General features: G+C 40.6%; 1 protein-coding gene across 3 annotated transcripts in view; it reads left to right on the top strand.

Moving 5' to 3' along the window:
* The first annotated feature begins 320 nt into the window (after window positions 1-320).
* The window catches only part of CDC14A (cell division cycle 14A), a 33,525-nt gene continuing 5,958 nt past the window's right edge, over window positions 321-27,887 (top strand). Inside the window, exons 1-12 of one of the 3 annotated variants that reach the window (XM_053468823.1) lie at window positions 322-509; window positions 3,597-3,687; window positions 8,914-8,989; window positions 11,139-11,177; window positions 14,968-15,060; window positions 15,889-15,968; window positions 18,218-18,284; window positions 20,974-21,036; window positions 21,266-21,353; window positions 23,870-24,100; window positions 26,198-26,336; window positions 27,484-27,643. In XM_053468823.1, coding sequence (XP_053324798.1) covers window positions 467-509; window positions 3,597-3,687; window positions 8,914-8,989; window positions 11,139-11,177; window positions 14,968-15,060; window positions 15,889-15,968; window positions 18,218-18,284; window positions 20,974-21,036; window positions 21,266-21,353; window positions 23,870-24,100; window positions 26,198-26,336; window positions 27,484-27,643 — 1,170 coding nt within the window. In that variant the 5' untranslated portion in view covers window positions 322-466. Of the gene's footprint in view, window positions 510-3,596; window positions 3,688-8,913; window positions 8,990-11,138; window positions 11,178-14,967; window positions 15,061-15,888; window positions 15,969-18,217; window positions 18,285-20,973; window positions 21,037-21,265; window positions 21,354-23,869; window positions 24,101-26,197; window positions 26,337-27,483; window positions 27,644-27,887 lie in introns of all 3 variants that reach the window. The other 2 variants (XM_053468825.1, XM_053468824.1) reach the window with 2 other exon arrangements.

Below are 27,887 nucleotides of genomic sequence, written 5' to 3'. Positions count from 1 at the left end.
TTAAATTCTTCATGAGCCTCTTTCTTTGATCCCTGCGGCAGCAGACGAGTTAATCCCCAGCAACCTTGCTCCGCCCTCTATGGTCAGGCGAAACAAAGCCTTAGTAACGGAGCCCAGTGTATGATTGGCTGCCGGTTACTAGGAGCTGCAACTTTAACCCCTTAATGACAAAGCCCTTACATGTACGGGCTCAAAATGCATTGTTTTCAATGGGTTTAGGGCCCGCCCATTGTCCTTAAGGGGTTAAGAGACAGGAGAGTGAGTGGAAGAGGCTGGGGGTGAGAGACATCTGGGGGTCGAGAAGAAAGAGAGTGAGAAGAGTGTGAAAGAAGGAAAGGGGCGGAGGCCGTGTGTGTAGAGGGGACACTAAGAGGGACGGGGCAGATATGTGGAAGAGCACTCGGGGTTGGTGTAGGGGCAGATAAAGCAATGCCAGGGGCAGGAGCGGTCTCCCTGTAATCCGGGGATGGAGAATCAGGATCTGATCAGCGCATCGGAGATTATCAAAGGTGAGACGCGCGCCCTCGGGACCCGCAGCACTGATCCGTGTCACACACGCACACACTTTCTTGTAAATGCGTGTCGTCGTGAATGGACTGCTTCTTACTATTACATGCATGCACGGGGCTCTAGGGCTGGAGTTATTCAGGGGATCAGCCCCTTACACCCTATGTTCACGGTTATCATGTATGTTTATGCATTGACACAGCACATGCACTTATATAGCACATACATGTAGTTGTATACATCGTGCATTACTTTGCCGCTCATAGGCTTCATAAATCCATATGGTAGTGAAGCAGAACTTTTACTGTCCCTGCTGATAATGCCCTTATGGCTGTACATCGGTCACCCTATAGCCCAGTAGTTTAGAACCAATTCTGATGGCTGATGGGGGCAAAGATCCTGCCTTATCATGTTACTTACAGCAATCACTGCTCCCAAGTGCACTTCTCTGAATCCGTGCATTACTGGGTCACATGGATGGGGAGCTACTCCTGAGACCTTCCGCTCTCCTACACCCCAAATTTCTGAAACTCACCAGCAGACCTGCATTTTTAACCAAAACCTTCTTGATTTGTAAGAAATCCTCAAATCTTTATGTTATACGAGATTATACTTTGAACGCATTCAGTAGTTGAACATTTTACTCAAGTTGCACGTAACCCAGTCCATGAATGATTACTTTCCCTGTGTTAATAATAAACAGGAGTGGCTTTCCAGCTTGTCCCGTTGTCTCTGGTTACGGTTACGCATAGCTTCGGGTTCCCTTTGCTTAGGAAACTGCGTTAGATTTATGCCTGCGCAGTAAAGCTGGATTGTCTACCAGCACTCGTGATTCAGCGGCCCGTGTTAAATGGCCTGTTCGCTCGATCCCCTTCCCTCATTAGCGACCTGTTTTCATGCTTTGTCTCCGTGGTTACGAACCTCCGAGAGGCTTCACAATCCCTACCTATTCTTTGTGGTGAAGCCATATGAGAGACAAACTTTTACTGTTTAACTAAACTCATTGCTGGGCGAGAACGCATTAGACTGGAAGAAAACTTTTCTATTCCTGTGATATTCGATCTCCGTAATCCTATTCCCTGTGACCGTTGTATTGCCTTCACTATATGCCAGAGATGAAGGGGTTAAACAGTTACCTAGGTAACCCAAAGCAGCGCCCGCTAATTCCTGTTTTATTATACAGACACTTAGATGTCCCCGTGACAAGGTGTCGCTGGCGGCGCATAATGGGCCAGAAACTATTTTATTGTCACAATGCTTCATTTTAAAGGCCAGGGAAAGTGAATCGATCGTGGTTTGTTATGCTTTTTATTCATTTGTACAGCGCTGCTGAATTTGATGGCGCTATATAAAACAATAAATAATAATAAGTTCTATATAGTGTAGGGCAGGGCAAATCTCAGGCGTCGGGTAGCCACCTAACTCTTTATACTGTTTTGTGTGAATCAGCGAGGGTGACTTTATATCTTATTATTTATAAGATTGTAACATGACTGGCTGGTATATTTTACATAGACGTGCCCAGACATAAGATTTAAGTGACGCCATAATACAATTTACGTCTGATGTCATCGGTTTAATAAGACATTGAGATATATATAAACCTGGGAACACCCAGGCTTTGGCTACGTGTAGACCTCCCTTTTCAGGATTCAGGTAGGCAGTTCTGCTGACGACTTGGGAGGTCCCACTGACATCATAGGTGGTCCCACTTATGTCACTGAGTGGTCCAGCCGTAAAATTCGAGTGAACAAGGTACACTTTGTAAATGGCAAATGATTAAAGTAGATTAGAAGAATGGTCAGGAGTGTGGCAGCTGCAGTTTAATGTTGATAAATGTAAAGTTCCAAGGCAGAATATATCGGGAGCACTATTCTGCAATACAGTGTCAGACAAAGCAAGCAGTAAAACGTCACCTAGAGTATTGTGCACAGGTCTGGTGACCCCCATCTCCAGAAGGATATTGACATTTTGGTAAATGGTTCGCAGGATAAAAATTATGAAGAACGACTAAATGATCTCAATATGTAAAGTTTAGAGAGGAGAGATGTGATTTAACAAAGTACAGAAGGGAAGTTTTTTTTTAAAGGAGTAGACATGATAGCAGGAGATTATAATCTAAAACTAAAGGGTTAGGGGTTTACGTGTAATGTAAGGAACTTTTGCATTACAGGGAAGGTGCTAAATAATAGCACATCTATGGCAGAGAGTGCGTAGGGCTCTTTTTTAAAGGCTTTTTCACAACTTCTATATGTAGATTAACACATAGTTGAAAAGACACCCTGCATGAATGATGTCATAGTACAAAATTCCTAAGATCGAACAACAGATACAATAACTGAGTAAAAAGTGATGGACTTCATAAATTCCAATTATTTTAAGCACATACAAAATAAACTCTTGGTAATCCCATATTTCTGCCTTAATATATTTGTATATAGCATGAGTAGAATGTGGTTGACTTAATACATTCAAGGCTTCACAGGAACATAAAAAGGATTTTATGAAAGTCTCCCAGGATTTGTGGTTAGATTTCTCTGAGCTTGGAAATACGTTATTTTTGGTAATCCCATATTAGTCTTATTCTTTTTTTTTAATATAGGTTGTTGTGTAATATTATTTTTTCTGTCAATGAAAAAGTTGCTTAAAAGCGCAGCTATCAATAGTTACAAAAGTATACACATAATTTCGGATATATTTCCGTTTCTGTATGTAATTTATTTTCATGTGAGCTCCATCACCCATCACCATTTTGGTAGCCTTCCTCTGAACTCTCTCTAGTATGTCAATATCTTTCTGGAGATGGGGTCTCCAGAACTGGACTCAATACTCTGGGTGAGGTCTGACCAGGGATCTGTAAAGTGGTCAACCCACCATTCTCTTCCTACTAATGCCTCTAGCCATATAACCCAGCACCCTGCTTGCTTTTCCCAAAGCTTTGTTGCACTGCCTGCTTACCTTCAAGTCCTCAGAAGGACTACCTTGTTCCAGTAGAAACTCTTACAGATAAATACAGCTCTCATATTGAATGTTGTAAGTGCTTCTTCCTTCAATAACGGACTAATACCAAACTGTTCCATTTTTCATAGATCGCTTATATTTTGCAACCTTGAGGAACAAACCAAAGAGCACAGTAAACACTCACTATTTCTGTTCAGATGAGGAATTTGTGTATGAGAAGTAAGTATATTTAATTAGTTAAAAACAATCAAAGAAAATGTACTAGACTGGTATACTTATATCTATAAAAATGGTGCAAAATACTTTATCATTGAGTAACTGTTACCAGTTTTATCCTGTGTTTGTTGCAAAATTCTTAACGCTATATAGTGTTCAGAAGATATTCTTGTGTTTATGGTATATACAATTCTACGTTCATGAAGGTAACCGGATCTGATTGCAAGCCAAGGTCACCTACAGTATGAGAATGTATCCAGCATGACACATAGATACATTGAATTTGACAGCAGAACTATTCGGTCTATCTAGTCTGCCCATTCTTTTCTTGCTTTAAAGGCTTCAATTTTAACTACAGCCTGGTCTAGTCTCAGATTCAGGATAACCATACGCCTTTCCCATTCATGTTTAAATTCCCTCACTGTAGTAACCTTTGCCACTTCTGGAAACTTCAATACAGAATTCTCAAATACCTCCCTAGTTAGACGGGCGGCTCAGTCACCTGACCGTTCCTATAGTTTAAATGTATTTTACAACTGTGTTCTTTTGCTCTTTGTTTGACCTTATCTACAAGGTCGCACAAAACAAGCTATTGAATTATTATTATGATTTATTGTTTTCTGTAGTGCCATCATATGTAGTTGGGGTATATTACAAAAGAGGTAAAAGTGTCACTGTTAGGGACTATAATATAGAAATTGCATGAGAGGGACTAGGAAAGGTGAGCTGAAGAAGATGGGAGGAAGGGTGTTAAGGCGTAAGGCATGCTTAAATAAAGGGAGAGGTGTTAGTAAAGCAATGAGCGAGGAAGATAAGTCTGGCAGCAGCGTTCATGGTGGATTATAGTAGGGCTAGATGCATATGAGGGAGACCAGCTAAGACAGAGTTACAATAGTCAAGGTGGGTGATAATGAAATAAGAACCTTAGTGGCCTCTTGTCTTAGGAAGGGACAAATGTGGGCAATATTTTAAGATGGAGACGATAGTTTTTTATAACAGACTGAATGTGGAGGGTGAATGAGAGGTCAGAGTCAATTGTGACACCAAGGCAGGGAGCATGAGGAGATGTTTGCACCATTAACATTGAGGGAAACTGATGAGGAAATATTAACATTGTAGGGAGAGTGGATGAGAAGTTTTGGAGAGGTTGAGTTTTAGGAACTGTGCAGAAATCCAGTCAGACGAGGCAGTTAGTTGTCCTATCTAAAATAGAAGGAGAGAAATCAGGAGAGGATAGGTAGATCTGGGTGTCCCGGGCATACAGGTTATGTTGAAAGCCAAAGGTTGAGATTAGTTTGCCATAAATGTAGTGTAAAGGGAGAATATAAGAGGTGCTAGAACTAAGCTTTGGGGTCCCCGACTGAGAGGGTTGGGGGAGGGGAAGTGTTACTGGAGACGGAGATGCAAAAAGTACAATCAGAAAGCTAGGATGTGAATCAGGAGAGAGCAGTGTCACAGAGATGAAAACCATGAAGACTTTGAAGGAGAAAGGGATGGTCCACAGTGTCAAGAGCAGCAGAAAGGTCAAAAGCAGAAGGATTAGCGTAGAGTAGTGGCCCTTGGATTTAAGTAACTTTAGCAAGGTGATATCCGTAGAATGTGTTGTGTGGAATACAGGATGAAGAGGGTCAAGTAAAGAATTGGAGTCAAGAAACTTGGGATGGTAGTTGAAAAGATCAGGTCTGGGGAGGACTTTTTTTAAGACTGAAGTAGCATGGTAGCATGGTTGATGTAGTATGGGTCAGAACCAGTAGAGAGGGAGAGATTGAAGATTTGTGCTTGTGTAGGGCAAGAGTAGATGAGAGAGACTAGGTAAGATGGGAAGGGATAGCATCAAGGGGACATGTGGCTGGACAAGAGGAAAGAAGAAGAGTGTGAACCTCTATTAACAGCATCGCTATTCTAAAGCCAGTTGATTTGTCTGGTTTTGTGACAACTTCCCCAAACACAGGCATGTGGACATGGATGCCTTTTTGTGCCATCGTTTGAGACTGCAATCTGAAATTGATGTTGTAGATCAGGTATATGGTGATAATGTGTCATCCTAGCATGACCACTTTCAATAGACAATATGTGGAAAACATAGTCTTTAGTGCAGGAAGCAGTGATTTAATGACCACTCTAGGAGCTCTGTGATCTTGCCGTGCCATGATCATTAATTGTTCAGGAGTAGAAGCCTCTTTCTTTAATTCTCTGTACAGGCTTTGGTTGGTGGATGGAACTTGCAGTTTCCACACCATCTAAGGCAAGGGTGTTAAGCTGCAGGCCTTGAGAGCTGCAAACAGAACAGTACTTTCTGCTACTCAAGCAGGGATATCCAGATACTGACAACTGTTTGCTTCTCTTGAGGCATTGACTTCAACACCCATTTATTAAATGTAAACCATGTGTATGTTAATGCTTCGTATGAAGAAGCTTTGGAAGATATTATGACCCAGTGATGGAAACCAACAACAGTATATGGAGGTGGTGTTTTTCTCCAACCCGTTAGATGAGATAAGAGCTGTAGACTCAAAGTACGTGTTTCACGAAAATCACATTCGTTTTAAAACAGGAAATTCTGCAGCCATTAATTGTTCCTTATACAAGGAATAATCAATTGATTGTTAAGTACTTCCTTTAATCCTAGTGAGTGGAGATGGTATCTTGCCAACAGACTTTTGTTATCTTTAAGATAGGCAAACCAATAAGAAGATGTCACCTATGTATGTTTATGACAAAGAAATACTTCCTTTATGGATTTGTGCCACCAAAAAAAACATTAATGTAATAGCCTGTCCCACTTAATTTCCCCTTGCCTAAGAATTTCTACATAGAGTTTAAATAAGTAACAGGACTGATTAAAGTCTGAGTCTTATATCAGGAATAATGGGCAGAGTAGGTGGGTCCAATGGTTCTTACCTGCCAGCAAATTCTATGTTTCTGACATAACCCCCTCCCACAGCTGTAGATTCCAGCGGAGTTTAAAAAAAAAATTGGGTATAGTCCTGCGCCAGGTGAAGAGAAGGAGAGGAGAAAATAGAAAAAGAGATTAAAAAAGCTGCTGAAAACACCAGCCGAGCAGTTTCCGATGCTGAGAATAGAGGAGTGCAACAAGATAAATGATGATAGCTCTAATAGAGAGCAGGACTAAACACACCTGCTGTGTTCAGTAATATAGACATAAAAATAATATAAATAGTACATTTAAAACATATTCCAATAGAATGGCACATAAAATGTTATATAAATTGTACATATAAAAAATATACCAATAGAATAAAAGTGACCGACAAAGCATAAAACTAGATACCATGCTTGTTTGTCTACGACGCAAAGTGAGAAGCACCCGAAACTCCTTGGAACCCTGAAAGTGGATGACAAATTTGTTTTATTCTCCTCTGTGCTTTTTACAAATCAAATCATATACTGTATAGCGGACATTCTCTACATCAAGAGTTATTCATATCCCATTTTTTATCTCAGGTCTTTTATCCTGCAGACATCTAGACACATCCTTTTTGCAGCTAGTACTACTTAAAAGACTTATGTTTGTGAGTCTTACAGCAAAACACGTCGTTGACAAACAAGCATTGTATATTGTTTTGTGCTTTGTCGATCACTTTTATTCCATTGGAATATGTTTTATATATAATAGGTATATTATTATTATTTGTTTTTAACACCATCACCATCATTTACCTTGTTGAGTTAAACCCATTCAGGTCTAATTCTCGTGGTTACCAAAAAAATTGAGCCGATTGACGGGGTTCATTAATTGAATTTTTCAAGGGAAGGGGTTATTCTTCTATGGTTTTTCATCTACATTTTAATCAGCTCATTTTCATACCAGGGTGGGTGGTGATATCACAAGTTGAGTAGGGATAGCTGTATTAAAACTATCATCACACTACCCAAACAAACTTTCTCTCTGGTTTTATTCACAAAGTTTAGGTATCACTTGTTTTTGGTAGAACCACTGAACTATTGTCCTTTTAGTTGCTCTCATTCAGGATTAAACCTGAAACTAAAAGTTAGACCATTGCTAAAGGCTCTTCATATCAATAGTCCATTACTCTAAAACGATTAAAGGGACATGAAGAAGTGTATGCAGTAGCAGTAATAGTCATTGTATAGATCAAAAGGGAATAAATTAGTGACTGCTTTACATAACATAATGTCATAATGCTAGAGGCAACAACATTTAATTTGCTCTTCTTCTCATCTATGAATAGGATATTCTGCGGTGTCCCATATATACTACATCACCAGTGCGGAAATCCATTCGGTTACTGTTCCCCTTGAAGTTGTGAAGTGTTATTGTTATCTTGAAGCTGATGCTAATATGGTTCTACTGTGTTTCTTTCCCTGTGACTTTTAGAGTAGACCCCCCCCTCCATTTGTATTCTCACTTCTCCACGCTGATGGCTTTAGACTAGGCATGGGTTTACTTGTCAGATTTATTGTTCCGGTGTTGCAGGCATACAGGCCAGTGTGAGGAACCTTAGGGAATTTATCTATAAGCAGTAAAGCTTACGATTTCAGGTTCCTAGCACAGCTCAATAATAGATAATATTTTCTCATTATCTTTTTCTCATATTTCCTCTTCATCTTCCTTCTTCCCTTGTGCTTCCCTTCTTCCTGCAAGGTTATTCCTGATTTTCATGTGTTAATAGTACAACTACTTTCCTGCTCTGTTTCCCCTCTTCATCTCCTGTTCTAGTCTGCAAATCCCTTCCACGCCTTCCTTCTTCCTTTACAGGCCAGCCAAGATAACCGTGTCCCATAAACTCTCCCCAGGGGTCAATTTGTCTGTCACATTGTCACAAGGATTATATTATTTTCCAATGCTTTGTGAATTCTCAACCTCTCTGAAAATAAGCAGTCTTAAAATGTACTCTTAAACAAATCTCGCTAGAATTATTCATTTTTGGAAGATTCATACATCTGCCCAGCCTTTGAAATGTCTATTCAAGTGCTTGACAAATCCCAGGAGCCAGATTTTTAGGTCTGGCTCCTAAATTTTCAGTTCATTAGAGGTGTACATCTTGCTGGCTAAACAACAAAAACATCAAACCGGTTCTCAGATTTGTCTTTGGCTTCTAACTTCGACCGAGTTTTGACCAGTCGTGGTCTAATCCATTATGCTTCTGTATGCTTGTATGAGAGACCTCCTTATGGATTCAGTTATAGTTGATATCTGTAGTATTATCTCAAAACCAGCTCCTAAACTGAATTCTTTCTTCACAGCTTCTATGCAGATTTTGGGCCCCTAAACCTTGCTGTTCTGTACAGGTTCTGCTGCAAACTCAACAAGAAGCTAAAGGTATGTATGTGCTTTAGAATGTGTCTTCAATGTGGGCTTCAGTTAGGCCACTGCTTGCCAATTCATGGGGTGACCTTCTGTGATTGTGACTGCTGACTCTCAACCATATTCCTACTGCAGAATGTCACTATCCTCACATAGTAATATGACTGGGGCTTCATATATCCCATTATTCTGGATACAAATTATGACTTCTGCACACCCATGTATTATGAATTGATTTAATCATTGTATTCACTGTGTTTCAAACATAGCAACCAATGAAATGGTCCAGTCAGTAGGATCGCCTAGTAGGTTTTCATGGTAGTAAGACCAAATGTTAATAACTACCACTAAAGCCAATGTCCAACTGTGTACCCACAAGCCTTTCCCAAATTGGAACCAGTCAGAAAATATCTGGAACCAGTTTGATTTCAGAGCCAGGTAGAGACCTTAAAGATAAATATAAAAGCACAGGCAGCACTGGTGAACAGAGAGGCGGTAATAAGCAGTAGGAGAGGATAATGGCATTCAAAAATCTGTATGAAAAATACCATAAACATTTGATTTAGCCGTGATTGTGTGGCCCAAAATACCTGCAATTTGGTGGCACTTGACTGTGTTGGCGGAAGAAAACAGGCTTAGATGTAGGTTTGCATACTTCAATAGGTTTGCATTTGTGCTTTAGTGTAGAGATTTAACAACCTTCAGTGAGTATAAAGTAGTCCTCCAGGCTACAGTATATCCAGGGACTGAATGAGAGATCATTTAATAAAATAACCCAGTCTTAGTGTCCCTTCCCCCCCTTTCTGTAATCTGCTCCCTCCCCGTTTTGCTCTTATTGTACAAGGAATCCGAGATCCATGAGATTTACACAATGGGCTAGTCTTTGTGTACCAGACCTGAAATCTGATGAGACTCCCTCTATCCATCTCAGTGCCCACGAGTGCCAAGTACATACTCCAGACCATGAGCTGATCACATTCTAGCTCTGCACCTTGTGCCATTAGATGTCTGTTCCCTCTTGTGCGATTCTTATGCCAGAAAGCACAGAATCTGTTGTAAGACCTTGTTTAAAGACCTGTCACGTGTTCACGTTTTACCAGAACAATCTAAGCATTAACAGGAATGTCCCAGTTTCCCTTAAACCTTTCTGCACGGCTGTTTTATGCCCCAGTTCCGAGCGCAGCAGATTAAAGCTTTTGTTTATCCCACTTTGATTGATGCAGTCGCTGCAGGTAAGCATGTGAAGTCATGCACAGTGTTTGTTACCTCCTGAACACGGCCGAGGTTTAGAAAACATATTTAATTAATATTAAAAACCACTATTAAAACCATGTATTAATCCGGATTGGCCAAAGTGGTACCCCTAGTTGTGTTAATTGAACCATGCGTGGTGATGGCAGGAGCTGATGGCTGTGATATTTTAGGATACATTATATATAGGACACCCTTTTGTTTTAATCAAGTTAAGAAAGTTTTCAGAGGAGACCATAGGCAAAAGGCTCCCTTCAGGTTCATCAGCCTTCTTTGTAATTACTGTATTATTGTGCGTGACATTGTTGATTGTAGGTCATGTTTGGCCGGGATTCCAAACGCTCCATTTGTTTTCTGTTCCTAATTCATGTCCTTATCTACCAATTAGCACGGTGCCTGCTTCCAGCATGTTTCACAACAAAGCAGACAGTAATATGTCGTTTAGAGCAGGACACTTTACAAAGCGCCTTATCACAAAGGGCCAGTTCCTGAAAACATGATTTTTCTGCTGTTACCATGGAAATTGTGCATCATGTGTTTAAGGTCTGTTGCACTTCATGCTTGCTTCATGTTATCTTGGACAGCTTCAAAGGGAATAATAAAACTGCCCATTTGTATTTACATTGTTAAAGTTATCCACCAGGCTGTGGTACAATGACAAATAAATGTGCCTTGTTTGAAAAGTGGTTGTATCACCATAGCAACCAATAGTTTTAGAAAAGTTAGTTGGAGTAGGAAAGCCAAAATTAAAATGAATTTGAAATTGTAGGGCGCATATGACCCTAAAACCCTAAAAATTCTAAGACTAAAGAATTAGGAGTGTGGTTTAAGAGCATCAATTAAACCTGTAAGTAAAACTGTCCTCAGTCGGGCGACCAGGGTGTGCAGTGTGTGATATTGTATCTCTCTTCAGAGGGTTTGGAGGTGCTGTTGTCTTCTGAGGAAGTTGAAGGTAAAGTGTCAGCCGAATGCTGCTTTGCTTGTGTGCGTTGCCCGGAGATCACCACGGGAATGGGCCCGCATGTGGTCATCACCCCTAGGGCTTGGTGGAAGCTGAGTCACCCATTAGTATTCACTGCATGCAGTGCCTTGGGAGCAGCTTGGGAATTAGATTACACGCTAAAACACTCCCACTACTCCAGCAAGGGGGTGCGCTATTGCTTGTACCGTTACCTTGCTTTTTTAAAAATTGTGTCAAAGTCCTTGCAGGGGTGTGTTTTCTCACTTCAATTTAGTTTACATTTGTGCAGGCTTTATCTTTCTTTTAACCATGAAGATAGGTGAGGTTGGTGAGGTTCCATTACATTCACTGCGCCCCTGTGTGTGAGGCTGACCTCCATTCACTGCGCCCCTGTGTGTGAGGCTGACCTCCATTCACTGCGCCCCTGTGTGTGAGGCTGACATCCATTCACTGCGCCCCTGTGTGTGCAGCTGAACTCCATTCACTGCGCCCCCTGTGTGTGAGGCTGACCTCCATTCACTGCATCCCCTCTGTGTGAGGCTGACCTCCATTCACTGTGCCCCCTGTGTGTGACGCTGACCTCCATTCACTGCGCCCCCTGTGTGTGAGGCTGACCTCCATTCACTGCGCCGCCTGTGTGTGAGGCTGACATCCATTCACTGCACCCCTGTATGTGAGGCTGACCTCCATTCACTGTGCCCCTGTGTGTGACGCTGACCTCCATTCACTGCGCCCCCTGTGTGTGAGGCTGACCTCCATTCACTGCGCCCCCTGTGTGTAAGGCTGAACTTCATTGTTATACTTGCATGGCAGAGTCGCTGCATCCCTTTGTGTGTCTATTATCTATTTTTCACCCTGTATTGTAGATATAAAGATAACTCTCTTTATCTTCTCTAAATCAGGTGTTTACATGTGAGCTGGAGACTGGTGTTCAGCTGGGGTTACAACTGTCTGACTACATTGTATATTATTACCCTGGAATGTGTCTCCTGTTATTACTGGCCCCTGCATAATGCATACTTCAGTCTGTGAGGAGGCTTTTGAGAACTCTAACTATGCATTATCCAGTCCAACCAAGGTCCACTTGCAAGAGATGCTTAGTGATGACCTGCATAATGTATTGTGAAATAGCATGCCTCTTGTTTCAGTAATTTCTTGCCTGATGATACTTCATCACATGGCGTGTAGCCCTCCTTCTCCTACTGTTGTTTGTATAAGGAGACCCTGTCCCACTTTGTGTCAGGAGAAGACAAGGTATCACTAGTATCCACAGCAATTCCATGAAGCATTTAGACTGTGTGATCACTGTTCTACACTAACATTGCTGGTAACCCATTCACCGAAGAGTTTGCAGGAAAGATGAGGTTTCAACCCCGATGAAGGGCCAACCCCAGTGAAAGACCAACCCCAGTGGGCTTCTCCTGCAGTTTGGCCTGAGCTGGCCCTGCATAATGCATTATTCAGTGAGTGAGGTGGCCTTCATGAAATATCACTGATTTAACATGTATTATACAGGACCAGCCAAGCTGACAGTTATTATGTAACGTGTACGCTGTAAAGGGGCAAACAGTAAGCTGTCTTCCTCTTTTAGGAGTTTGTTGTGAAATGTCATACATGTTCTCCCAATATGTTCCTCTCAACTGCATCATGTGCAAATGTCAATGACAAGAGGTGTACCATGGATGGACCCATTAGCTTTTCTTTCACTTCTCTGTATTGACTCATTACGATAATAAAAAGGGAATTCTTAACTCTGAAGAAGGGACCTCAAGTTCTGAGGTCTCGAAAGCTTGGGTTACTCTACAACTTCCAGATTGTAAACTCATTTGAGCAACGCCCTCTTCACACTTTGTTTCTGTTATTCCTAATTTGATGCACTACTTGTTTTAACCTTGATGCAGCATTTGATGGCACTATATAAATCAATAAATAATAATCTTACTTTTATGAACACTGGTCCAATAAAAAGGTATTACACACATTTTCAGGGTTTTTTTGTTGTGTTTACTTAAATGAAAATATGCACAGGTCTATTCACTAAACAGCAAGCGTATGTGAGTTGGCAGAAAATACAAGTTAGCAGCAGCATCCACTTTATAAATTCAATATTTGCCCTGTTGGTTAAAGATGCCTTCGGAGGCATAGAGAGCATCAATGCCCACCAGCCTGGGCGCATTGGGATAAGGGTTAAAGTGCCATCAACATTTTGCAGAGGCATGAAGGGCCATCCTTACATCCCCATTCCTGTTGGGGGTTAAAGTCCCTTCTAAGTACCCCCTCGGTGAAACCTGTAAAATATGTGTATATAAAAGACATGTGTGTTCTAAAATATTAGTGAGATGCTTTTATTTATATCATGTATATGGGGGGTATGTGCTGGATATCATCTAAGGATTATTTTGATGTTCTCTTAGTATGATAACATTTTCATATATAAACACGTGTGTCATACAATAGTTTCCTGAATGTGTGTACTTTGTATTCTATTTGTATATATTCATATTTAAGCAAACTTAGCTTGTATACGGTATTCCTAAATGCCCAAGTCAGTAGCTGAATGCAGAAAGATGCCACAGTCAGGTACATTTGGAGATCTTTAGCTTGTAGTTCCAGTTCGGAGTCTTTATTGATGATGTGAACGTGGCTTAATAAAGACTGGCGCTGCTTGGCTAATTATTCAGGTAAAGAATGCTCACAGTGGAGTTTGGATCAATTGCACCTGATTTTTTAGCGTCAAAATATTAAATTAACATCTTTAGTTGAACATGAAAATTAAAGAACACAAAAAATTATCTAACAATGCAAAGCTTAGCACAAGATTTTATATATATGGGAAATAACGTGCAGCAAAATAACTATAGGTGTACAGAGGCTCTTCATCAGCAACCATTGCTCCTGTATTCCAATGGCACTTTGTGTTAGCTAATCCAAGTTTAAGTTTAAAAGGCTAATTGATCATTGGGAAACCCTTTTGCAATTGTGTTTGCACAGATAGAAATGTCCTTATTTTCCATGAAAAAGTGACCACAGACATAATCCAGCGGGGACTTCTGGCAAAATGGTGGTGCTTGCGGTTACATCCTTTCCTTGATCCTTCAATCAGGGGAGAGTCCGTCACCAAAAATACCGTCATTTTGCCCTCACTTGAATTCTGGGCAATATGGCGGCACGTCTGGTGATGTGCTTTCCCCGATCCTCCAGTATATATATATATATATATATATATATATATATATACACTTGATAGGTGCTTCTAAATAGCATTTACAGTATTTATTTGCTGGGTTGTGTGTTGATTCCTTGCCATGTTGTGTGGACATATTGATTATTTCAGCAGCACCCGAAAAGTTGTATTTATATGCGCGTGAGTGTACCATTCCCTGTTTAATTATCATTAATACTTTTCAGCCACAACCTGCCCGGTCCATGTTATTGTGCCTGTTGTTATTGTGCATGCCACCGTGTTCTTTTTACAGAATGAAGTGGCACCAAGCAGAGTTATTGAGGACATCTAAGGCTATAGATCTTTTAAGGAGATTTTAAGGGCAGAGGCGTTTGTTCCAACCAAAAATTAAAACACCACACAACTCAAAAATACTTTAAATGGGAACCATTTAAAAAGAAGATATTGTTTTATTTCCAAGCACTTCTAATAAGTTGTCTGGCAGTGACAGTGTTAATGCTGCATTGCCCTGCCATCAGATAAAGCCAGTGCCTGGAATATTACCAATTTGTGGAATATGAACAGCTGTATCACCTTAATCCTTCTTGTGTTCTTCAGTCCTTTAGCCTTTCGGGAAAGAAGATTGTTTATTACACATGCTTTGACCAGAAGAAAAGAGCTAATGCAGGGTTTCTAATTGGTGGATATGCGGTGAGTTGCTGACCCTTCCGCTGTCTGATACAGTTGTGCTGCACTTCCCGGGGAGATATTATTATTATGCAAAATCTTCAACATGGCATGGAAATAAATTAGCCATGAAGACTGCACTACAGCGGGTGCCTTTTATTCTACAGTCTGTTCCACCGTGATGCTCCCTTTTGTCTGTAACGTTCTCATTCTTCCTTGTTAATATTTTACGGAAGAACAGGAATAACAGGGGCACGTCTCATATGTCTCAGTCCTGCTAGAGGACTGGCCTGTGTTTTCATTTATATTACTTGTAGCCTTCAGCGCGTATCAAACAAACCCAGACATGATGTCCTCTTAGAAGACTGGGCAGATCTCTGCAACGGTGGGAAAGAAATTGGATGTAATATTCACCAGCACCTATACTGCCCTGTATACCCTCTATAAAGATTTATTTTACAGTCGGTGATTGCAAGTAGGTCGGCAGTTTAATGACTTACCTGATGAACATCTAGATAGGCTTTCTGGTACAAACTATAGAGTGTTTTTTCACCAGTGACCATAGCAACCAATGAAATGTTCTTGCTAATTGGATAATTCCATTGGATGCTGTGGTGATACGACGACTTTTACAGCATTTGCACCCTAGTCACATTTGGGTCTGAGGTCCTTGAGGAAAAGAGTTTTTGAACCCTCACCTCCCATTACATATGGAAATCCCATAATCTTGGCATCCGAGCAGATTGTCATCCATATGGCATTGTATTAGTGCCTGCTTACTCACAGCTGTGTGTCCTTGGAAATTAACATCTCAGAAGAAGCAAAATATTTTATTTAGTATCTTGATTTTAGGTTATTTATTTAAAGAAGACTCCAGAAGAGGCATACAGAGCTCTGCTGAGTGGGGCTAGCCCCCCATACCTCCCTTTTAGGTAAGCAAACAAGAAATGTGTGCATTGTTTGGTTAAATAATGTAATTATTCACAACATTCCTAAAAAAAAAGCCAAAAATGGACACCTTTAACTAAGGTGGTGAGGTTAAAGGTTTGGCTATTGGGGTAGGGTATTACCAAAATGTTAAACTATCTTTAACAAGGAATTCTAACAAAAGGGAGCAAATTAAAGTGGAGAATGTGGGGCAGTGGAGAGCTTGAACCAAGGGTCGGAGAGGAGTACCAGGAGTAAAAGATCAGCAGATGACTCTTTTGGTTTAGGAAAAGCATCCTGCATTTGTCATTCAGAGTATTCCTAAATATGTAGAGGATCTAAATGCCTGGTGACTTTTGGAACAGAATTGTGCCTTAAATGTTCACATTCTTCAAAATAAACTTGCTTGGAGCATGGGAGTCAGATATCCTGCAGAGTGTGTAGAAATGCTCCTAGAGGCATTTGCTGAATGTGATTCTCCCCCCAGCAGTGTTTGAGTATAAGATCTGCCACACGTGGCTCTTAACCCCCCCGACCTGCGGCTGAATGCTTGTGCAGATGTATTACCGAGCACCTGCCTGTGTCAGTGCCGGAGCATGTAGAGCAACAGTAGAGTACGAACAGAGCTGCTATAATACAGCGATTGCAATTTTATTATAACTGGTATAATATATATGTGCTATAGGTGGCACAAATACTTTTCTCTAATGACGATACAAAGGTAAAGTGGTCAGGGGCTATATGGTGGGACCCCATAATATGTAGAGCCTGGATCCTTCAGTGCATAGTTACACCACTTATATTCTCTCTTATCCCCCAAGGTGGTCCTGAGCCATTGGAGCTTTGAACTAGATAGGCAACAGATGCCACACAAATAAGTGCATACTGGCCACATCGTGCAATGCTAATTACACAAGCCATTGTGTGTGTTACTGTATCAGTGTACAGTTTGTTACTGGCAGGGATCTAGTGAAGCGCCTGAGACCTGCAGCTCATGTTTCCTGCTTTGGTTTTGTCTGAATGTATGAACTTTTCAACCCCTGGAGCTGGAATGTGAGATCTCTTCTGATGAAGAGATGATGTGGGTGTACCTGTTATAAGCTCTGCTTGGGGATACCCACCTTTCCTTACTCAGACTCACCTTTACGTGTAGTCAACAAAGCACACTGTCCCATTCTGACAGCTCAGGATCTGTATGCTCTAGACAAGCCAGAGACGGCCCTTTCCATCCTCCAAGGTCTTTTAGCGAGTTTAATGATCATTTATCTAGTTAGAACTGGAGCTGGCTGACAAGCACACAAATGCATGTAAACAGTCATAAAATCTAGTTATCCACCCCTTTACGTCCACTCTGCTAAAGATTTACTACGGACTAAAAATAAATACACTAAAATAATGTACTTTTGTAGAATGTGGTTTTTTACTACTTCCAAGAACTTCCAAATGTCATTCAAGGAAATGCTGAAACACTGTTCTGTCTCAGTGTCTTTGATACCTTCAGAGTGGGTTTTTCACACCTCAAAGGTGTCTCCTTTAATCCTATTGTTCTAAATCCATTTTAATCAGCAATGTTTCACAGGTTGGCTCTCCCTTTGCAATCTCAAATTGTAAAATTGGAATTAGAGTGGGTCTAGACTAATTTTAAAGGTGATCCTCACAGAATCCTGGAAATAGAGGGGGTAATTTGGATTATGGAATTTGTTGAGTACCTTTGGGTTTTAATTTTGGGCTCTGATCGTTTAATGTGAGCCTAGAACGTCACAAATGTTCTTCTGTTTCCTGTAAAATTTTAAAAACCCTGTATTTGCCTCTGAAGGATTTATCGCTATAATTTTGGGTCGGAATTGGGTGTAGTTCTAAGAGTTTAGGGCTGGATCTAGGACATTAGAAGATGGTGGATACACTGGAAGTAAGGAGATAAGATCCATGGTTAATGAAGATAATGTGGACAGGGGTGAGTCAAGATATCTCTAAACCACTCCATTAACTTTGCTTTTGGAATATAAGATCAAGAAGAAGGTATAGCATCAGTCTTATAGAAAAGTGGTTTCGCTCAACTCGGTTGTGTGTGGAACATGTCTTTTCATGGCAAACTCTCAGATTAACTAGGACCTACAATTTATGGAAATACTTATGCTCTAAATGATGCATTTTCTTTATTCGGAATATTAGTTTGCTGATAATTAGTTATCTTTCACATTTATTTGCAACCTCCTTTTAGCACAACAGTAATTTGGGTTGTCTTTCTCCACAGAGATGCCTCAATTGGAACCTGCACATACAATCTCACCATTCTGGACTGTTTGCACGGAATCCGAAAGGTAACGAGCCACTGGGAGTCTTTCACAACAATAAAATGGCTTTTTCACTAGAAACGTGATAAATTGGTCTATATTATATACTTTGGTGTTTCCTATGAATAGCTTGGTAGCTCATCCCAATGTCGCCTACTATTCTTGGTATACCACATTCCCCAATCCATACCCCATGTATAGGAAAAGGCTACGCCTAAAATGTTGGCAATAGTTGTTGGTGTGTGGGGCTGACTGTTCTATACCGGCTGGAAATGCTAATTCAATTATGTATCAGAGAGCGTTTTGTGAGCACATGGATATCACATGGTATTATCATGACTATTGCAGTGTGCTGTCTTATAAAGATTGCTTTAGTAATAATATTTAATAAAAGGGCACACAGTAACGTCCACAAAGAGCCCCCCAAAAATACAATAATCTAAAAATGCTGCCTTCTCAACTAACAACATGCACCAAGTATATGATCTTAGTATGCAATTACTAATCCATATTTCATATACATACGTGTATTACAATACATATGAAAAAGCATAGTAGCACAGTGCCACCGCGTGAGATCCATTCCTTAACCCCCCCCCCCCCGGCAGAGGTTTTTTTTTTCTTATAAAGGTAAGGGAAACAATAGAATGACCATTAACTCTCTTAAAATAAACTTGGTGTTTATTAATCTGACCTAATATTTAAAATGAAATCTAGGGACATTTTAATGCTTTATTTTAGAATTATAGGTAAAGGTGCAGGAAATGTACGTTGTTTAAAAATATACCCAGAAAAAAAAAAGGAAGCGTAGTGAGAAATATGATATAATTTTGTCTAAAATATAATAGAAATCATTTGATTTCTATTCACTGTTACTGTTATTATTTTAAAGGTTGTATTGACTGGAGGGGGTTTTTATAATGCTATTCACTAAATACCCTTTAGAAAGAAAATGACGTATAATTTCCCTTTAGACATAAGAGGGTTTAAGGAGACAATTCCAGTGACATTTAGGACCCTATTTTAGATTTCTGGCCAGTAGTGCATAGGAAAATATTTCTTAAGGAGGGCCGGATGGAAAGACTTTTAATGAGAATATGTATACCCTAAGTTTGTAGCACCTATAATGTGCCGGTATAATGTGCCGTATGTCATGGTTTCAAAAAGGGGAAAAGATTAAATCTCTCAATGGGGGGATTGTAGTATAAAAGAGGGACAATGTACTGAAAAACTCTATCGCCTCTCTTTGTGAAGATAATGAAACGCTATATTCTTGCTACGTGTCCAGATGACCGATCATTATCTCAAAAAATGCCATGTCGGCCAAAATTGTGTTTACATTTTACAATATTTTCTTACTATTTCTAGACTAAAAGCCTAAACAAAAAAAGCTGAAAGATGGTTGTGCAGTTCTCACGAATACACACAGATGATGTATAAATAAAAGTCAAATGTCATTTACACAAATTAAAAAAAATACAAACATCTGCAAAAATATCACGAGATGATCTCTTTTAATCTGGCAAAGTGGGGTGAAATTGCTACATCTAGTGGCCGGTTATAATAATTTGTGTCCACAAGAATTGGAGCATTGTGGAGATCAGTGACTCGGTTTAGCCCGTCCTCCAATTTAGCTTGAAAAGGGAGATTTTTCAGTTTCAGATTTCCATTTAGTGGTAGCGGTCACGAGGCTTTACTATGACTTAATGACTATAATCATCAGAGATGTTTTCATTGAATTCAGCATCTAAATTGATAATGTTCTTTTATACATCCAGTAATCCAGTTGATTAATAATCTATGTATGCATTAATTATTGGAATCAGGTATATAATCCTCATCTGTGAAAATATTTAGCAGTGTAGCTTTTGTGCGGTAATCTTAGATACTTCTAGACTGTGTGTTTAAGGTCTCTGTTCATATAAAGTACTCAGATTTACTACAGGGGATGTTTTAAGAGTATTAAAGTCAAACTCTTCAAATTTGTAGTGTGAAATCTGGTTTCTAGATAAATCATACATCGGATTTTTCCCGAGGCCTGTGTTTTGCTTGTTCTGTACAAGGTATTATTACCAAAAAGCCATTTTAGCCTTTTCCATTTTTAATGAATGTTTTTGTAGTAGTAAATCGCAGCGTTATCCTTTCCGATCATGCTGTATCAGATGCACAGATCAATTTTGGTGTGAAGTTTCTATAGTTATCACAGAGAGTCTGTGGACCTGTCATCCAAATAGGTGTAGAAGACAAGGGTCCATGGAAGAGAAGTATGACCAGGGGAGGGCTAGCAGCTTTTGGTTAGAGGGTCAGGTAAAACGGAGTGGCCCTCAGCTCCCTCCTCCTCATAACCGATATAGGTACTAGCACTCACACATGCACACTGACCACAACACGTACTCACACACATACTACGCACCCTAACACACACTATTACCTTTTCTTATGGTTGCTCAATCAATTTGCGAGCAGCCACAATATTACCTTGGGGTCACATAGCATTGTGTTACGTGACCTCCATGGGTGCAAGTGCCTTGTTTGTATGACACATTATCTATATACCACTATATCACCAAAACAGCCTTCTGTACCGTCTCAGAATGATGTACATGTGATATGCATGTATGACGTTACAGGATTGTGGCAGCACACGAATGCATGGGGTTTTATCTCAATGCTGGCTTTCCATATTCTAACTTGCTTTTCCTTCTCTCTTTTCTAGGCTTTACACCTTGGGTTTTTTAACTTTGAGAGGTTTAACGTGGCTGAATATGAACATTACGAGGTGGGTTTGTCTCTGGTTGCACACCAGACACAGCGGCAGGTGTAATGGTGTAACCGTTGGTAGGGATTGAATGCTTGCAAGAAACATACTTACATATCAGTTGTATTCCTATTTAGAAAACAACTTTCTAACAAATGATTTTAGCATTGGTGGAGCATAGTGTCTATAGCGTATAAGTAGTACCTGCCATTGTGAGGAGCACCGTCTAACAACGTTCCTGTGTTCACAGAGAGTGGAAAATGGGGACTTCAACTGGATTGTCCCTGGAAAATTTTTGGCATTTAGCGGGCCTCACCAGAAAAGCAAAATTGAAAATGGTAAGCTAGTAAACGTGTTAATATCATACTATATCTGCTGGTAAAGTTGCATTATCAAACGACAGGCCTTGTGCCTATCCCACCCCCTCAGTTAAATAAAAGTTCCTTACATTAAATCGAAACCTCTGACCTTTTAGTTGTAGACCTTTTGTTCTAAAACTTCCCTCCTGTATTTTAAGTGTTTAAATGTGCAATGTCAGTCAGCAGTTGCTAAGGCCAGTAAGGTATTGTCGTGTATAAAAAGGGGCTTTACTTCACGGCATAAAAATATAATTTTGCCTCTGTATAAATCAATGGTAAGGCCGCACCTTGGATATGCTTTCCAATTTAGGCACCTATTCTAAAGAAGGATATTATAGCACTAGAAAGGGTGCAGAGGCGGGCTACAAAATTATTAAAAGGAAGAAAGGTTAACTTATCTGTTTAGTTTAGAAAAACGGCGCCTCAGAGGGGATATGATAGCATTATATAAATATATTCGGGGCCAATACAAACCATTGTGTGGAAATCTATTCATAAACAGGACTATACGTGGTCATGCGTTTAGACTGGAAGAAAGGAGATTTAGACTAAAGCAGAGGAAAGGGTTTTTTTTACAGTAGTGACAGTAAGGATGTGGAATTCTCTGCCTGCAGAGGTAGTTTTATCGGAGTCTGTACAGACGTTTAAACAGCAACTGGATGGATACCTGGAAAAACATAATATTCAGGGATATACCGTATTTGCTCGATTATAAGACGAGGTTTTTTCCAGAGCAAATGCTCTGAAAAATACCCCTCGTCTTATAATCGGGGTCGTCTTCTAATCAGACCCCAAAAAAATGGCTGGGGCCATGCTGCTTACCGGTCGCGAGCAGCGTCTCTTCCGTTAGAAGCAGGAGGACAGGAAGCTTGTAGCTTCCTCACAGAACTCTATCTCCCCCTCCCTCCTCTGGGGGCGGGGCCAGAGAAGTTGCTGGTACAGCCGGTCCCCTGCAGAAGTCTTCGAGTGAGAGATCTGCAGTTCAGGTAAGGGGGTGGGGGAGGGTTTTTGGGTAAGTATGTGTGATTAATGTGTGAAGTATGTGTGATTAATGGAATGAATGAGTATTTAAATGTTTGTGAATGTGTGTTTGTGTGTGATAGCATGGATGTGTAAGGGGGGTGGGGGTTGTAGCATGGCATAGGGAGGCTGTAATCCCACTACTATCATCCCCAGGTTCCAGCATGTACTGGCTGCCTTGGCTTGATAGGAGTGTGATTGCTGTTAGCAGCAATCACACTCCTATCAAGCCAAGGCAGCCAGTACATGCTGGGTTAAAAGGCATATCATGGGGCTGAGTGGCATATAGGGGGTTAAAATGCATTTCTGGACCTCCAGAAATGCATTTTAACCCCCTATATGCCACTCAGCCCCATGATATGCATATATACCTCCAGAAATGCATTTTAACCCCCTATATGCCACTCAGCCCCATGATATGCCTTTTAAGGCATATCATGGGGCAGAGTGGCAAATAGGGGTGGTATAAAGCATTTCTGGGGGCAGAGTGGCATAACTGGGGGGGGCAGGTTGGCAAATAAAAGGAAATTTAAAAAATATATTTACATGAATTAATATTTACTGGTAAAACTTTTTTCCTATAGGGTCGTCTTATATTCAGGCTTTTTGTTTTTTTCCTAAATTAATATTTTGATTTTGGGGGGTCGTCTTATAATCGGGGTCGTTTTATAATCAAGCAAATACGGTAATTTTTAAGTTATGGGGAAACAGCTTCTTGATACAAGGAGAGATCTGACTGCCATTCTGGGGTCAAGAAGGATTTTTTTTCCCTCTACCTGGTTGCAAAATTGGAAACAGCCACAAACTGGGTTTTGGGGGTTTTTGCCTTCTTTTGGATCAACAGCAATTAACAGATATGGGAAAGGCTGAACTTGATGGGCGCATGTCTTTTTTCAGCCTTTGTAACTATGTAACTAACTATGTAACTATGTTTCTATCACATCTCTTCGTACCTCCAAGCTATATTAAGACCCCTTAGTCTCTCCTGCAAACCACTTACCACTCCAATATGTCAATATACTTCTGCTGATGGGGTCTTCAGAACTTTACACTATACTCTAGGTGAGGCCTGGTCAGAAATCAGTAAAGTGGCAGAACCATCTCTCTTTCTGCCACTAATTCCTCTTGCTATACAACCCAGCACCCTGCTTGCTTTTTGTGACACTTTATTGCATTGCCTGTTTACCTTTAATAAATAATGACTCCATATATGTGTTCCTGATTCCATGCCCAAAACATTTCTCCTAATACAGCATCTGTCAAGGGTAAAAATCTTTTATGCAGTGGGGGGTTAGATAGATAAAGAAAATTTAAAACAACAATTTATTGAAACACTATTGGCATCTCCGAGAACAAGGCAAAAGCGGTGTTACTGCACATTTTGTGCAGCTGTTAAAAAGTTTATTGAGTAAGAGAACATATGTCTGTTCTAAATATTTCTAATATTTTTGTTCTTTCACCATTTCTCTGTAAAGGTTACCACCTACACGCACCAGAATCATACTTCCCGTATTTTAGAAAGCACAACGTCGTAGCGGTGATACGTCTCAATAAGAAGATTTATGATGCCAGTCGGTTTACCGATGCCGGGTTTGAGCACTACGACCTATTCTTTGTGGATGGAAGCACGCCCAGTGATGGCATAGTACGGAGATTCCTAAGTCTTTGCGAAAACACAGATGGGGCTATTGCTGTTCACTGCAAAGGTAGGGAATAAATTCAATTGATTCAATTGATTGATTGCCAATCACACGGAGAACTATTGAATTTGACATTATGGAAGATGGTCCACAAGACACATAGGTTGAAAACTGGGGAAAGCTGTGAACTTTTCTCCCGTCACTTTCGTTTGTAAGTTCTGCTCATGGTTTTGTGTACCAAAGAGATTTAGATGTTGGTTTGCCCAATAGTTTTGAGTATTGAGTGAAGCTGCAGAGATGCACAGTCTAAAAAAAGTAAAAAAGTCCATAGCTTGCTTGAAATAACACAATAAAATATGTGATACATTACGAAAGATACTTTGGTTAAGGTCATATGACCTTCACCTCCAGTGGTCATACTGTGTGGCTCAACCACATTTCTCTGCATGTCATACCATGAATGCAGAGAAATACTTCAACTTTCCACAAGGAGGCGCTGCTCACTTTACTATATGGAAACCCTTTAATTATCATCAGCTGACACTAGAGACTCTTCTTGTAACTATTACTCATAATGTTGCTGTAATTAACATGCACTTAACACTCTTCTTGGCTTTTAGTCATAATTGTAATCACTGGAGAGGAGGATGCCAGTCTTTTGAGACTTGCTGGCACTGTACAATCGCAAAGTATAACTGATTTGATCCTTTGGATTTATCCCGGTTCCTACAAAAACCCTCAAACCAAATATAAAGTCCTTTCCGATAAGGCATACACCATATTTAAAACAACATATAGAAGTTGTGTAACTTTCTTCAGATATTGATTTTAACTACGGCTTTGATTAATAGGCTACCTCTGTCCTCAAAAAACAGCTCTAGATAAATCATTATGGTATTTAAACTCTGTATGGAGATCTAACCTAAGAGATAGAGACTTAATTAATGCTTATTCTGGTAAATTGTGGGGCCACTTAATTAATTCACAGAAATACATTTACTGTGTTCCGGAAGTACCTGAACGGTAACAAAGGTAGAACAAAGAACAAAGTCCTTAAATGTTTTTGAGCTGTTCCAACCAGGTTACCCACTCCCTAGATAATGCTTGCTGGGATTTGCTTTCGTTACATTTGACCGATTTCCACTTCATCCCTAGGAAATGAATTAGTGTTACCCATCAGGTGGGGTTAGAAATATAGAGAAGTTGAGTTTTGCTTGTGTGCGTGTAAGACCGTTAAACCCTGAATATCCTCTTCCCTTAGGTTGGTAGCTTGAACACCTGCTCTTATTGTTTGTTCCAGTCATACCTGCAGCCTCTCTTGTTCCTTATGGGTTGCAAGAATATGTGTGGCCATGGCAAGGGGTACAGCTAGCCCCACTTAGGCTTTAAGGTCTGGGAAGTGCGTGCGACCAAACACTATTGACCGAAGACACTTGGAGACCCAGGGAAGTGGTTGATTCCCAGCTCTGGTTCTAAGAGTCTGTCGGACATTCCCCCGTCATTACCATATACACCTTTCTAAAGTGCAAAGATGCCAATTCTAGGGTGTTGGGACCGTTTTGTTTTCCCTGTAATATGTTAGAAAAGATGAGAAAGGCAAAGCGTGACTCCTACGCGCACAGATACATCCTCTCATCAGTTAAACTGACTTGTTTGTTGGTTGCTAGACTGGAAACGGATGCTGCAGGTCATGTCAACAAGCAAGGGAAAGAAAGCTGTGATTACTGCACCCTCTCGTAGAGCGAGCAGATCTGACGTTGAGATGCACGAAAACACATTGCTCCAGCAAATTGAATTAATAATTCGTGCATCAAATCATGTGATCACGGCGTTCTCGTGAGGGTGTCTGAGGATGGAGAGGATAGCGGGGGAGTCAGGAAACAATTACATCCCTTCATTATATATAAAATCCCCAGTCATGGCTACCTGCTTCCTAATTTCACAAATCATGAGTGACTTATAGGAAACACTTTCAATGTTATTGTAAACCATTGAAAAGTTTACAGTACTAAGATGTGTTACGGACCCCGGATGTGCGTAGTGAATGAGAGCCGTATATATAAGGCACAGCTCTTGGGGTACATATGAACAAATGTGTTGTGAAAAACAAAAAATAGATGTTGGTTACTAGCGAAGTAACGCTGTTTTTCACATTCCCCACAGCCGGCTTGGGCAGGACAGGCACCCTCATAGCTTGCTACATTATGAAGCACTACAGGTTCACTCATGCCGAGGCAGTTGCATGGATAAGGATATGTCGGCCTGGCTCTATCATTGGCCCCCAGCAGCACTTCTTGGAAGAGTAAGTACCATGTCTCCATAGCACATCCAAAGATCAATAACTCAATTTTACTCTTGTCCTATTGTTGTCCTTTTAGTTATTTACCAGCTTTAGTTCTTGAATACACTAAATTGACCACACAGCGGATACATCATTTATTACTGCAGTGAGACGGGGAATATTTAGTCTGTGTTCCAATGGTTTGATAGCCTAAAATAGAACAGACTTGGGGGGATTCAGTTCAGGGGTAGAGTGAACTACCAACTAGGTATTATGGTGGTCTACAAAACATGATGGAAACGCACTAAGGACCCCAGCTTAAACTGGAACATGAGGATGTCACAGTTGCATTGGGATGCGCGATATGGCTTCAAAACCAGGGTCAGACATTTCTCCATGCAATCATATAATATTTAATCACTTGTCCTAGTCTTATATACAAGACCCCTGCAGCTCTTATTCACATCTACATATACATTTCCATCCGTAAGCAATTTGTATTTTTGCTGTACTTTCCAGGGGTTTTATAGCTGCACAAGAACAGGCTGATTTCTATATAATTACCTTTTCTACTTCCCCGGCTTGTGGTCCTCTGAGTGCATAATGGGAAGAGATTGCGCAGCACATAGAGCGGTTCCCACCACCAGCTGTGTAGAGTAATTTGCCAATCACAGTGAACATTAGGGCTGCACATCGGTCCGTCATATGTTCTCGGCAGTAGAGCGGGGTGCAGAATAATTTCAGAGATGGTGGGGAGTGCCTGAACATGTATGGCCTACCTTAGCACAGACGGGTCCTTTTCCTTTGGAAACTCCAGTTTCCAAAGCTGAAAGAGAAACCATGATGTTTGGGGAGGAATAAACCTTCCCAAAGACACTTGAGCTAGCTGTAACGCCAAGCAGCACCTCCATGTTCTACTCTCACAAACTAAATCCACAGGGACAAAGAGGGTCTGTATGCTTATTATTATTTTCCCTTGGACTGGCTTATTGGCTTTCCACATGCTTTAATCTGCCAAAGTATGTGATGCGTCAGTGGACAGATGCAATATAAAAGCATATACAAAAAAGAATGCCTTTCGCATTAGTACCGTTTTTAGAGTTTTTTATATATTAGAATAGAGTGATAGGAATGGTTTCATTACTTTATGACATCTTCTTGCTGTTAGGAAGCAGACCTGGCTGTGGCTTCAGGGTGACCTTTACAGGAGTAAACAGAAGCAGATGCAGCTGGAGGATGGACCTGTAGCCCAGATCCTGTCAGACTTTGAGGACATGTCGGTGAGCGAGAGGCTGTATCGCCATCTGAACTTGGATAAATCAGGGGAGGTATGTGTCAGTCCCACTGTGCCTCTCTCCCATCTCCTTTCTATCCTAACACACAGTGCTTTCCTTCTCATACAGCTTAATGGCGTTATTACCACTAATGACAGACATTCCCGCAGCACTGATTGTTCTAGCCGTGTTATTCCCCCTCCTCTGAAGAGCTGTCTCATTATGCCTCGTACAGATCTGTCTCTCTTAATCAAGGGCAACTGCACACTTTATTCACGTCCAGCCCAGTTCTTACATG

The sequence above is a fragment of the Spea bombifrons genome, chromosome 6 (genome assembly GCF_027358695.1).
Source record: "Spea bombifrons isolate aSpeBom1 chromosome 6, aSpeBom1.2.pri, whole genome shotgun sequence".
Taxonomy (NCBI): Eukaryota; Metazoa; Chordata; class Amphibia; order Anura; family Pelobatidae; genus Spea; species Spea bombifrons.
The sequence above is the reverse complement of the archived record's forward strand: the minus strand, read 5'-3'. Positions and strand labels throughout refer to the sequence as shown.